Source organism: Lepisma saccharinum, chromosome 9, assembly GCF_977018435.1.
Source record: "Lepisma saccharinum chromosome 9, izLepSacc3.1, whole genome shotgun sequence".
NCBI classification, from domain to species: Eukaryota; Metazoa; Arthropoda; class Insecta; order Zygentoma; family Lepismatidae; genus Lepisma; species Lepisma saccharinum.
The window spans coordinates 79,237,988-79,250,482 of record NC_139237.1 but is presented as its reverse complement, the minus strand read 5'-3'; the positions used below and the strand labels follow the sequence as shown (position 1 = coordinate 79,250,482).

At 35.4% G+C, this 12,495-nt stretch overlaps 1 protein-coding gene across 16 annotated transcripts in view; it reads right to left on the bottom strand.

Annotated features, from left to right (window-relative positions):
- Positions 1-12,495, bottom strand: part of Rbp (RIMS binding protein) — a 390,147-nt gene that overhangs the window by 55,193 nt on the left and 322,459 nt on the right. For all 16 annotated transcript variants that reach the window (XM_083128480.1, XM_083128484.1, XM_083128482.1 and 13 more), the window contains 2 exons: positions 5,617-5,860; positions 4,923-5,054 (listed from right to left, as the gene is read on the bottom strand). In XM_083128480.1, coding sequence (XP_082984606.1) covers positions 4,923-5,054; positions 5,617-5,860 — 376 coding nt within the window. The remainder of the gene's footprint in view (positions 1-4,922; positions 5,055-5,616; positions 5,861-12,495) is intronic.

Below are 12,495 nucleotides of genomic sequence, written 5' to 3'. Positions count from 1 at the left end.
TTAAAGAGAAAGAGAGAATGGAGAGAGAGAGTGTGTGTTCTTCTTTCTCCTTGCTTTCCTTCCGATCTCTCTCTCTCTCTCTCTCTCTCTCTCTCTCTCTCTCTCTCTCTCTCTCTCTCTCTCTCTCTCTCTCTCTCTCTCTCTCTCTCTCTCTCTCTCTATCTTTCTCTCTCTCCCTCCCTCTTTTTCTTGAGTCCCCTTTTCTTTTTTCTTTCCTTTCGTTGACCACAGGATGGGTGAGCCCCAGAGTCGGACAAGGCTGGAAAAATTCCAGCCTTAGATCACCCACCCCTTGAGTTGAACCCAGGTCTCATGCATGACAGTCAGATGCCCTACCAACTAGCCCACTGCATATTGCACCCCCAACAGAGATTTATGTAGACTTTTCCGTATGGGGGCTTAAGTTCATATTTAGGGGTTGCAACGGCAAATTTAGAGCCAAATGACCATAAATTGGGTCTTGGTGAAAAATTTTAGGGGTGTTGAGGAAGTTTGAGGGGTGTTGGGGTGTGTGTGGATAAACCACCAGCCTTCAAGTTTTTGACAGCAAGTTGAATAACCACCAAAATTCATCAATCAAAATTGTATCTCCCATACATTTGTCTGACACATGAAAGAAGTTACGGCTGTAGATATTTCAAATCAGTAATTCCCCCCACAAACGAAAATCATTCATATTCTCTACAAAAGCACACAATTAAATGCATACCACTTCATGATTGTAATATAGATATTAGGAAAATGAATAATATTGGTACACATTCCCATGATTTTTATTAAATTTGGAAAATGTGTGTACTCCATTCCAAAATATTATTAATTTTTACAAATTCTATGGTACATTTTTAATGTAGTTTTTATTTTTACAAAAATGCTTTGGAATGAGGTTCATATCCTGAGTTCATTTGGAAAGCAGACAACGAAAAAATCTGAAGAAATGTCAAATGAGCCCATAATGCTTTATGGTTCTAAAGTTCTGTTGATATTTTGAAAATCGCCGAAAATGAATTTTGTACCCTTTCTCTCAAATCATGAACGTTCTTACATCACTGATAAAGACTAGTACATTTTTATGGTATAGTTGCGATGGAATTATTGTATATTATGACATTTATAACCATTCTGAATAATCTTAAATTAATAGTGTATTCACAAAATAGTAATTCATACTGTTAAAAAGTGGTTGCTTTCTATCGCTTCTGTACCGGTTTAAACAGTAAGTTTCCTTTACTTTTCAAATATTCCCATTTACTTGTAAGAACTGATTAAACCATAAACATTAATGCTTGCCAACTAAAGAAAAAAAATATTAAGAGATTACATACGTATGTAAAAATAATATTTTGAGAGAACATGCATGCGTTTTACATATATTCACTACATACGTGATTACAAAGGTTAATGAAATGTAAGTAAGGGTGAATACTTTTAGCTACAGTTTGCATCAGTTCAAACTCATTTTTCATAATTCAAATTCCCTGACATTTCCAGGTTCTCTGAATATTTTTGAAAAATAGATACTCAGACAATTTTAACTTATGATGGCTGTTTAGAGAATATTTTTAAACTGGAAATATAAAAGCACTGGTTCCCAGATTTAAGAGGCACAATATCTTAAATTATTTATTTTCAAATATATGAAAAATACATATATTTGGCAAATTTACAACAATGATATTTCAGACTGCATCCTAATAATAATTGGACATTATACATTGTCTACCTTTTACCAACTAGTTTTAGAGAGGACTTCGTATCCCATCGTCACGTGAACAAATTTCTATTTTGCCAGTGGTGGTAATTGATCCTACAACTGACCTGTGATTTTATCACTAATCTGGTTTTAAACAATGGATGTTTTTAATTAAGCTAATATGCTAAGAATAAAGTACTATTGTCATTAACATTCACACAAATAATAATTTTAATATTTCCTGTTCCAGGTTTTTCAGAATTTTTATGAAATTCCCTGATTTTTATTCAAAGCCTGACTTTTACAGAATTTCCACATCAGTGATTCCCTGATAATGTACACACATTAATTTTATCTGAATGACAACATTATACTTTTTAAAGAAAACGAAAAAAATAGTTGTTAGATGTTTTTGATTGATTGATTGATTTGGTGTTTTAAGTTCTCTTTATGCACAGTAAGGCTAATCGGGACTGGATCTATAGTTTAAAGTGGGATCCGAACCCTATGTGCCTCCACCGGGTATCAAACCTGGGACCCCTTGATTACTAGATGACGACGCTACCACTGTGCCATTGGGGAGGTCCTGTTGTTAGATGTAAAATAATGTACACAGTGGTAGCTTTTGAATGGCTTAATCTTGCAAAGTTTGTTATTCTATATGGTACCAACGAAGTCACATATTTGCTGATGCGAATATGTGTACACTGTCATACAACTTAGTATTTGGTCTAGGAATTAATTCGTGCGCCTGGACAAGAGATGGCGTAACGAGCGTATCGTCCCACAGTTCCGTGTAGCCACACATGCGTTGAAAACTCCTGTCAGCGTGCATCGTTCGTAGTATAGGGCAGTTGATTGATGCAATACAACAACAGCATTTTGTAGTCAACTGAACATGGTGCAGTTCGTGCCAGATAAAGTGTTTTTGCGGGGTGTTCTGCTTCATTACTTTAACAAGCAGAAAAGTGCTACCGAAAGTCATCGTATTTTGGTGGAAGTGTATGGTGACCATGCGCTAGCTGAGCGAACATGTCAGAAGTGGTTTGCATGGTTTAGAAGTGGTGATTTCGGCCTGGAAGACCAAGAGCGACCTGGACAGCCAAAAAAATTTGAAGATGAAGAATTGAGAGCATTGCTCGATCAGGATTTGTGTCAAACGCAGGAAGAACTTGCAGAAGCATTAGGCGTTGATCAAACAACAGTTTCCAAACGCCTCAAAGCCATGGGAATGATTCAAAAGATGTCGCATTGGGTTCCACATGAATTGAAAGACAGAGACGTTGAAAGACGAAAAACCATTTGCGACAGAAAAGAAAGGGGTTTTTGCATCGCATTGTTACTGGCAATGAGAAGTGGATCCATTACGAGAACCCGAAATGAAAAAAGGCCTGTGTGAAGCCAGGTGAACCAGGTCCATCACAACCGAAATGAGATATTCACTGTGCAAAGGTTATGCTGTGCATATGGTGGGATATGAAAGGTGTGGTGTACTATGAGCTGCTGTAACTGGGTGAAACTATTAATGGAGAACGTTATCGACGACAATTAATGTGTTTGAAGCAAGCTCTGGCCAGGAAACGACCAGAATGGGAGAACAGACATGATAAACTTATTTTCCAACATGATAACGCTCGCCCACATGTCGCAAAACCGGTCAAAACCTATTTAGAAAATGTCGGATGGGAAGTTTTACCCCACCTGCCGTATTCACCAGACGTTGCTCCTTCAGACTACTACTTGTTCGAATGCATGAATAACGATTTGATTGGACAGCGGTTCACTTCTTCAGAAGATATCGAAAAATGGGTCTCTGACTGGATTGCTTCAAAGGATGAGGACTTCTTTCGCCACGGAATCCGTAACTTGCCTGACAGATGGGCGAAAGTGGTGGCTCGCGATGGACAATATTTTTCTTAAGGTATTTATGTATTTTGTGTTTGAACTACAGCTTCAATGTGTCCGTAACAACCGCACGAATTAATTCTTAGACCAAATACAATTCTTCTTTATAGCTGATTACTGGTGTCTGGTGGTTGATATATGATGAACGTTTGGACTTGTAACCACTGCCCTGAAGTTGCCTCTCTGACAGACTAGTGGTAATGTCATCGCCTTGTAATCAAGGGGTCCTAGGTTCAATACTCAGTAGAGGCATATGGTACAGTGGTTCAGTTCCCACTTTAAACTGTAGGTCCAGTCCCATAAAGTGGACTTGAAACAACAATTCAACATGCTGAAGATGGAAGCAGAATCAGTTTCTGGAATGCTGATGTGTATATATAACAAACCAAGTTTAGTGTTTGCAAGTCAAAACAATTCATCAAGAACTTAGAACAAGAAATAGAACAAATAATATTATTCAAACTGTTCTTGCTGTGGCTAAGTATCCATATTCAACTGACATGTCAATACAATCCCCATGTCTCCCATATGAAAGAAAGTCACATTCTGTAGTCACAGTCTTATTTTCTTTATTACTAGTAATAGTTTTTTTGGATGTGCCTACATGGCGACCTATAAATTTTTAAAGAATTCGGTGATAGATATTACAATTTACATTTTATTAATCTTTATAATCACTGAAACAAACTGCATGTAGTCTGTATTTGTATGAGCTGTGTCTGTAAAAGAGGGTTGAGTGTTTTTGTGTAAGTAATTTACTACATTAATACATGCACTTACTTGATACAACAACAACAAAATCACTTTTTCATTATACTCCAAAGCAATACACACATCCTTCTGCTTCATAAACAAAACAAAACAAACAAAAATTAATTGACTGACACTTTTCAGTCAACAAATCCAATATTTTTATAAATAGCCTGTGACACAATTCTTTCACTTTCTGGTATTGTTGTGAATAAAAAAAAAACAACTAAGGTCTGCAGTGCTACATCCGTTTGAACATGGTCTTGGATGATGCGTGCTCTGTAGATGATGTCGTGCTATACTGGTTAAATGAAGTCACTCTTCTTTCTGTGCATTAAAATGTAACAAACTGAAAAAACCAATGAAAAAAATTCAGTGGACAACGTTCCAACTGCAATAACACATTTAAAAAGAATCCATAATTTTGGAGAAGATTGGGTCTCCCTCCTCCTCTCGGAATGCCTTTACTTAATGTGTTTCTGTGCTTTGTTACTATGCTGGTAAAAATAAACAACCCAATTCTATGTGTTAAAACGTAACAACACTGATGGAACAAATTACAAAATTCACTTACCTTTAGGTAATGTGCGAAAATCTATATGGCAGGAGAGTCTTTCCATTTGGTGGCTATTCTTCTCATCGAAGTATGGAGCCCTTATATTCTTGGCTCGTACCGTTACCCTGTATGTAGTGTTTGGAGCAAGTCCTGAAATTACAAAAAAAAAAAAATTAAAAAAATGCCAAATTTAAGCTTGTCATGTCGGTGAGGAAAAGTAGAGAGAATTTACTACATTTCAATGCTAAATTATTACTTTCCTAGGTGATCTGCATTTGTGCTTGGATCTCTGAATGTAACTGTACTATTGAAAAAATTAGTGCCTAATTTTGAGTTGATGAGACTTGGAAAGTTTTCATGTCATAAAAATAGCACCCAGGATTATTTGCTAAATAACTGTAACTTTGCAAAATCACAAATATTACTCTTTATTACTTTGCTCCTCAGGTACCCTAACTGTAAAATTTTAATAAACCTGAACATTTTGGAGGGGTCCCCCTCTTGCCCCTACCAAGTTACGCCTATGGATGTTCTAAAACTTATACTGGTCCATTGAAAACCATAGAGAACAGTAGAGTCACAACTGAGTACAATAAGAGTATAGTTCAGCCACTTAACACTTTCAAAACACCCATTGATCTACTTTCAGCAAAGACTACTACAAGATATAGAGTAGACTTTCCAAATGGCAGAATGATTACCAAATTCTTACCAGTAATTGTGTGCCTGTAGACTCCTGGTTTCACTGTCCTCACTTCTACATTGTTTACACAGACAACATGCTGGTGGTTGCTGTTGCTAGGTAGCCAGGATATAACAGCCGACGTGCTCGTTACGTTAGTGGCTTTGACACATGAAGGCGCTAAAGGCACATCTTTCCCTATTACCATGGTGCATGCGGCATCTCTTGAAGTACGACGATTTGGCGTCACTGACCTAACGCTGATTCTGTGTGGCTGTTAAATGGCAATTCATTAAGAGATACATATAATTATACATTCTTTATTCTCGTTTTGATATGTGGATTTTCTTCCTTAGCCCATTCGCATCCTCTGATTGTGCCTCAAATTTACAACAACTTTTCAATTTTTTTCCTCTCAACATAACTGTAAAAAGTATGACAACACAGTTACAGTCGATGTGAGTTCAATATACTGTAAACGTCCCATTGTATTCCATTAACCCTAAGTTTTTTTTTTTTTACTTGTATGTACGTATTCCTTGCATTGTAGAATAATTTCTCTTGTAGAACACAACGACTGGGGGGTTTGTCATGCTGACCACATATCACCCCATAACTGGTCGGATGATATCCCACCTCAGCAGATGGGATTGAGGGCACTTGGTAGACTCTGGACACAGACTGTTGCAACACAGGTTACAAGCATATGAACACAATACTTGATGTAAAGTTTCAGAACACATACTCTCTTCATCAGACACTTATTCTTAGTTTGATTAATTGGTCTAATTAATGTCTGCTGAGGTGAACATGTGTTTTCTCGAAACGTTACATAAAATATTGTGTTTATATACTTGTAAGAACCATAAACTACAAGAAAAATAACCCTATGTTTGTTGCTTTAATTTTTTGGCACCTCCCTAGCTCTATAGGCTGGAATTCATGCAGCAAAAATGCTGTCGCCTTGTAATCAAGAGGTCCCATGTTCAGTACCCAGTAGAGGCATATTGCACAGTGGTTCAGATCCCACTTTAAACTGTAGGTCCAGTCAAGATTAGCCTATCTGAGCACTATAAAATGAATAAACAAACCTTTATAAGTTAATTACATCGATGGAATGAATAATGAATTAGATGAGGGAGGAGAGCACCACCACTGCCAGGGACTTCCAAATATGAAGAGTGACTGATTACCTGAACTTCAATATGTGAACCAAGTACACCCAACAGCGAAAGGAACAGTAGGCAAATTGTCCACCACCATTGTCATTCAGTCTGAATTACACAATGTGATGACAATGAATTGAAATAAATACGTTAATAAGCAGAAAACAATGTCTGCTTTGAACAAACTTAGTTTCATTCCTTAAAACAACACAGGATGTAGAATAAAAAAGTAGTGAAAATAGCGGTGGACAATTTGCCTACCATTATCTTTGCCGTTGACTGTACAAATGGGGTGATATTTGTAAAAAAAATTCTTCCCGCGGCTTCAAGATTTGTAACACTCTGGGGGATGATACTTTTTAGAGCTGAGCTGATGTATCTGCATGTATTGATATTGGCCAATACTAGCGGCATCTGAAAATAACAAATCTAATTTAATCACCAACACTTTTCTGGGATTTCACTGTCTTGTGGAGTTTCCAAAAAAAGACACGTGACACTCTCACAGTGTCTAAATATCCTGGAAATTATGCAAATGCACAATTTTCATTATCTTTGAAACAACATTGAGGAGATTTTGTGATTAAATCATCATCTCATGTGCAATTATGAATATTTCAAAGAAAAATTCTGCTACAGTCTCAATGAAATATTGATATATATTCTGAACTACTTTAAAATGTTACAACTTTCAAGTATCAGTTGGTTTGAGTTTGAGATTTTGTTTCAAGTCCAGTTTATACACAGATAGGCTAATAGGGACCTGGCCTACAGTTTAAAGTGGGTTCTGAACCACTGGTTATCGAAACTGGAACTCCTTGATTATGTGGCAATGATATTACCACTATACCACTGAGTATCAGTCGGTTGTTGTAGACTTAATTTATTTTACTTCACTTTTCTGCCACTTTTGGCTAATTTCGAAGATGAGGAGGAGTGATGATATGGTGAAATCGATGAAGGGATACTTACAAATGTTGCCCAGACTGGGATTCGAACCCAGGACCACTAGCATCGTAGTGCATTGTGCTAACCACTCCACCACGGATGTTGGCAAGTATCAGTTGATGGTGGAAATTGATAAAAGTATTGGCAGTGGTATTAGATCAATTAGTATCACCTCAGTCCCAATATTATCATTATGCTTCAGAAGAAGTGACTGAAATTCACCACTACCCCCTTGAAATATTCCAAATACCACAATAGGTACAAAAAATTACTTTTCTTCAATGAAATCGGATTCATGCTTGCATTTTGTTCAGTAGTGTGCACAAGGGGGTTGGTGCATGTTATACCCCCTTTTTGACCCGGTGTCTAGAAAAGAAAACTTAGAATGCTGGAAATAATTGCAAAATCTAGGACAAACTACTAAAAAATAAGACACCCCCCCCCCCTGCCTTTTGAAAATCTTGGGCACACCACTGATTTTGTTGGCAGAGATACCTGAGATTTAAATTGGCCTTGGCACATATTAGTGTATAACACACAGTGTGCAAATACACAAAACAAAGCTGCCTGATGCGAATGGGCTAATTGTGGGATCTGCTAGTGTTTATAGCTGACTTATACAGTTCAACAACATCCATCTATCAAATGAAACAAACATGCACAAAGACATTTAAAACAAACAATATTCAACTTAACAATCTTCAAGTTTTGTAGTAGCTAATAAGACTAAGAATTTAAATACAGTGAAACACCAAATTTACATTCCTGTTTTTTAAAATTTCCTTACATTATTCATTTGGTCTTCATGGTTACAATAAAACAATATGATCTAAAACTTTCCAAATTGAACATTTTCTTGCAATTTAAGTTTATTTTTCACATGTCCCAAAATACGTAAAATCGAAGTCACATTGAATCTTTTTTTATATCCTGAAAAAGACACGTGTATGTGTTGAAACGTTGAATACAAAGTTTCAGCAACAGTAGGTATTTCTCTTTATTCTTGCATTTTTACCCCCACTCCCCCTTTCATAGCCTAATGAATTAATCCACCCACAATTATGTAACAAGACTAAAGCCATCAGTAACATCTTATGTATATTAAAATATCAAATTGTTATTCAAGACTAACTAATGAAATATCCTTTGCTAGGAATAGTCAACATTCCTGTATCTGATTATTCTTACTATTTATATATATCTAATATATAGATACAAATAATTCTTGTTAAAACTCCAAACTTAGAGGGGACTAAAATTGTCAAATTATTAGTGTTAGGATATTTTTAGAGATATAAAATCTTCTTCCCCAGGTTTTAATGCCGTTTACAAAACTTAGTCACAAGTTAATATAAGGGTGTGTGTAAGCAACTTCGAAAATGACTTTTAATTAAGCTTTTATCTTTTTCTTGTATGTACGCATTGCTTGCATTATAGAATTATTTTCCTGTAGTTTACGGTTATTACAAGCATAAGAAAACAGTTTTTCTTTGTGACGTTTCAGGAGAACAGAATGTCATCAGACATTTATTTTCAATTTGACTAAAGATACAGTTATAACAATGGTTAGTAATTTTTTAAACAAAAATAATATATATATATAACAAATTCTTTTTGTTTAAAAAATTACTAACCATTGTTATAACTGTATCTTTAGTCAAAATGAAAATAAATGTCTGATGAAAGGAGAGTGTGTTCTCCATGAACGTCACAAAGAAAAACTGTTTTCTTATGCTTGTAATAACAGTAAACTACAGGAAAATAAAGCTTTTATCTTTAGAATGATTCCAAATTAGAATTTCTCCCTTTCACCATTATAGGCAACATACAAATAAAATAAAAACATCAAACAGCAAATCCATTATTTTACACACAGACAACAAGGATAGTGGCCTAAAGTGTGTGTGGGGGGAGGGGGGATATGGGGTTTTATTATGACAATCTTTAGAATGGTTTGTGGGATAATCATGCTCTAGTATTTTTTATTGTTCCAAGATATTCTGCCAAACAGAATAGAAAATTATTTTTTGTTACGTATAATATTATTCTTTAAAGACATATATTTAGTTTACCAGACCATAAGAAGTATGCTTTAGCTAACATCACAAATACAAATAGGATAAAATCAAACCAAAGCTTTTGAATCTTTTGCAGCTCATTATGTTGACAGCATCTATGGTTCTTATGTAGTTTTATCCCCTGCATTAGCAGACTGGGTTACAAGTTTATTAAATCATTTGTTTTTCAAGAGCACAGCATTTTCTGGTGCAAACCATTATTGGGTCGAAAAAATATTGCTTAACAGCATGGGTACATGTGAGTATGGGGTCAGCAATTCTTTGTTACAGGGAACAAAATTCACTGCACAGTCCTGCAACAATACAACACAAGCTCACACATGACACAAAACCGTCTTGTGTAACAACCAACTTCAACAACAATGGGCACCTACTTGTTTGCATTGTTTCCAGCAGAGTGGCACTGGACAATAATGGATCTGCAATGTCTTGCATCATGGACCCCTTACTACAGAGGGCAACCTGTAATTTTACTTCTCGGCACAAGTCCATATTCTCAGTCATGGTTTATCAAAATAAGATTTTACAAACTGCGTACCTTTTCTGATTCAGCTTTTTCTATTACTTTTATTTGTTTACCAACACTAATCTTCCAGACCACCATGTTGAAACATCAAAGGGGAAAGAAGGTAGTATCATGCAAAGAAACTATTGTCCACTGACGAACTTATCACCAGATTTAGGGAAATGGGAAAGGGTAAGAAAGAGTCAAGTTAAAATTGCTGATTTTTACAGGTTGCAGGAAAACTTACTGGCTGCTAGGAGCAGTATGTTTAGAAGTTGTGAATCTAAATTTTTACACTTCTCAGTATTGTACTAGGATCAATGTAATGGAAAGGTCAAGAAAAGAAAGTACCACCATGCATTTAGATGCATGTTTGCATTCTGCAGTAGGATTTTCCCAGAAAAACACGGCTTACTGGAAAATTCAGAAAGTGTGCATATGTGCCAACATATTTTTCAGATACAACCGCTGCTTGAAGTGGAAGGGAACATGGGAGACACCACCCCCCTCCCCATCCATAAAATGAAATTGCATAAAGTATTCCCCAGCTAGGATAATTTGCAGAAAGCATCCCCCATTTACTTCAATGTCTTCCTGTTGAATAATACAAGCATCAACCCACCTCGAAATTTCAACTTTGAGCCTTAGATAGAACTGCCTGTGTTGAACAGTGGACATGTTTGACACAAGTTACTTAACTTCAAGAGGTATGTTCCCCAAATTAATAATATTTTTTTTGTTATAAAATAAGGAGTACAGAATACGTAATGTTATTTTCAGAGTCTGCATTAATCATCCAAAGGCAGGAAAAACTTGCATCTTTCACATTTTGTTTTTATACAAATATCTTGTTTATGTAAAACTCTGCTTTTCCTTTTCTCCAATTTACACCTTTCTTGTGGGTCAATTACGAGGAACAGAAGAGCAGCTTCAGATGACCGATATCCACAACAAAGAGGTAGAACCAAAGCCTGTGTGCAAGCGTAACGAATGCTTTAATGATAGTGGTGACTATATTGAGTAGTAGTTGATGATGTAAGGATTCTGGTCATAATAAGATTGTGGCAAACAGGTGAACTACTTGTAACACCGTACCGGCACTTATTTTCTGAATACACCTCAGAAAAATAAATTGTCAATCGATGTAGCAGTAATTGTTAAAATGTTTTGATTCAAAAGATTCTCATACTCAAATATTTTCACGTAAATTTTTCATGTGTGTTATATATTCTGTGAAGCGACTCAATATTTTTTTTGTTCATCTTGTTTTGTGGCTTCGAAGAAGACAGAAATAAAACTTCTTATTTCTAGTTCAGTTCAGTGTATTAATTATTATGCAGTATCAGGTTTGAATAATGGCTTAAAATTTAACAGTAATGCATAATGATGCATAAAAATCGATCACTCCTTCATTGACACCTAAAATTAAGCAACTGTCCTCCAAGTTATTTAAAACTAACAATAATTCATCAGTGAATACGATGATAATAATAATAATAATTTATTGATTTGGTTTATTTTACTTTATTTTTCTGCCACTTTTAGCTATTCGTGAAGATGAGAATCAGTGATATGCAATTGATAAAAAGACATTCACAAAGAACATACATACATGCCCAGGCCAGGAATCAAACCCAAGACCCTGGCATTGTAACAAAATGTGCTAACCACTCTGTTTATGTTTTATATTTTATCTTGTGATCATATGTAGTTGATATGCAATATATATAATTGTTATTCATCTACTGCAATAATGATCAAAGCGATAATTGACAAGTTGTAATGTATTCAAACATATTTTTGGGTCAATGTAATAGTGGATAAATCTTTGCACATTTTTGCATCACGCCTTGAAAACAGACAAGTTCTTAGAATAACATTGTTTCCTTGTTATTCTCCTCTCATCTCAAAACTCAATTCCTCTTCAGTTTTCTCTTAAGAAAAATGTGCATAACCATTCTATGGAAGTGTATTGTTTGCATGACTAAAAAATTCTCTTACATTTTAATGAAAAAGAAATTATTAGTTAATTAGTACATACAGAATAATAATAAAGAAATTGCTACCTTCACTTTTACAAGGTGTATGATTGCATGTATTCACCAAGTAGTTCACGCTTATAAGTAGGTTTTAGCCTGTTTGGTTTGGTCCTCATTTCTTAGGGATTTCACTTAAAACTTTCAAGAAAAAAAATCCTTCAAATTTCTGTAGT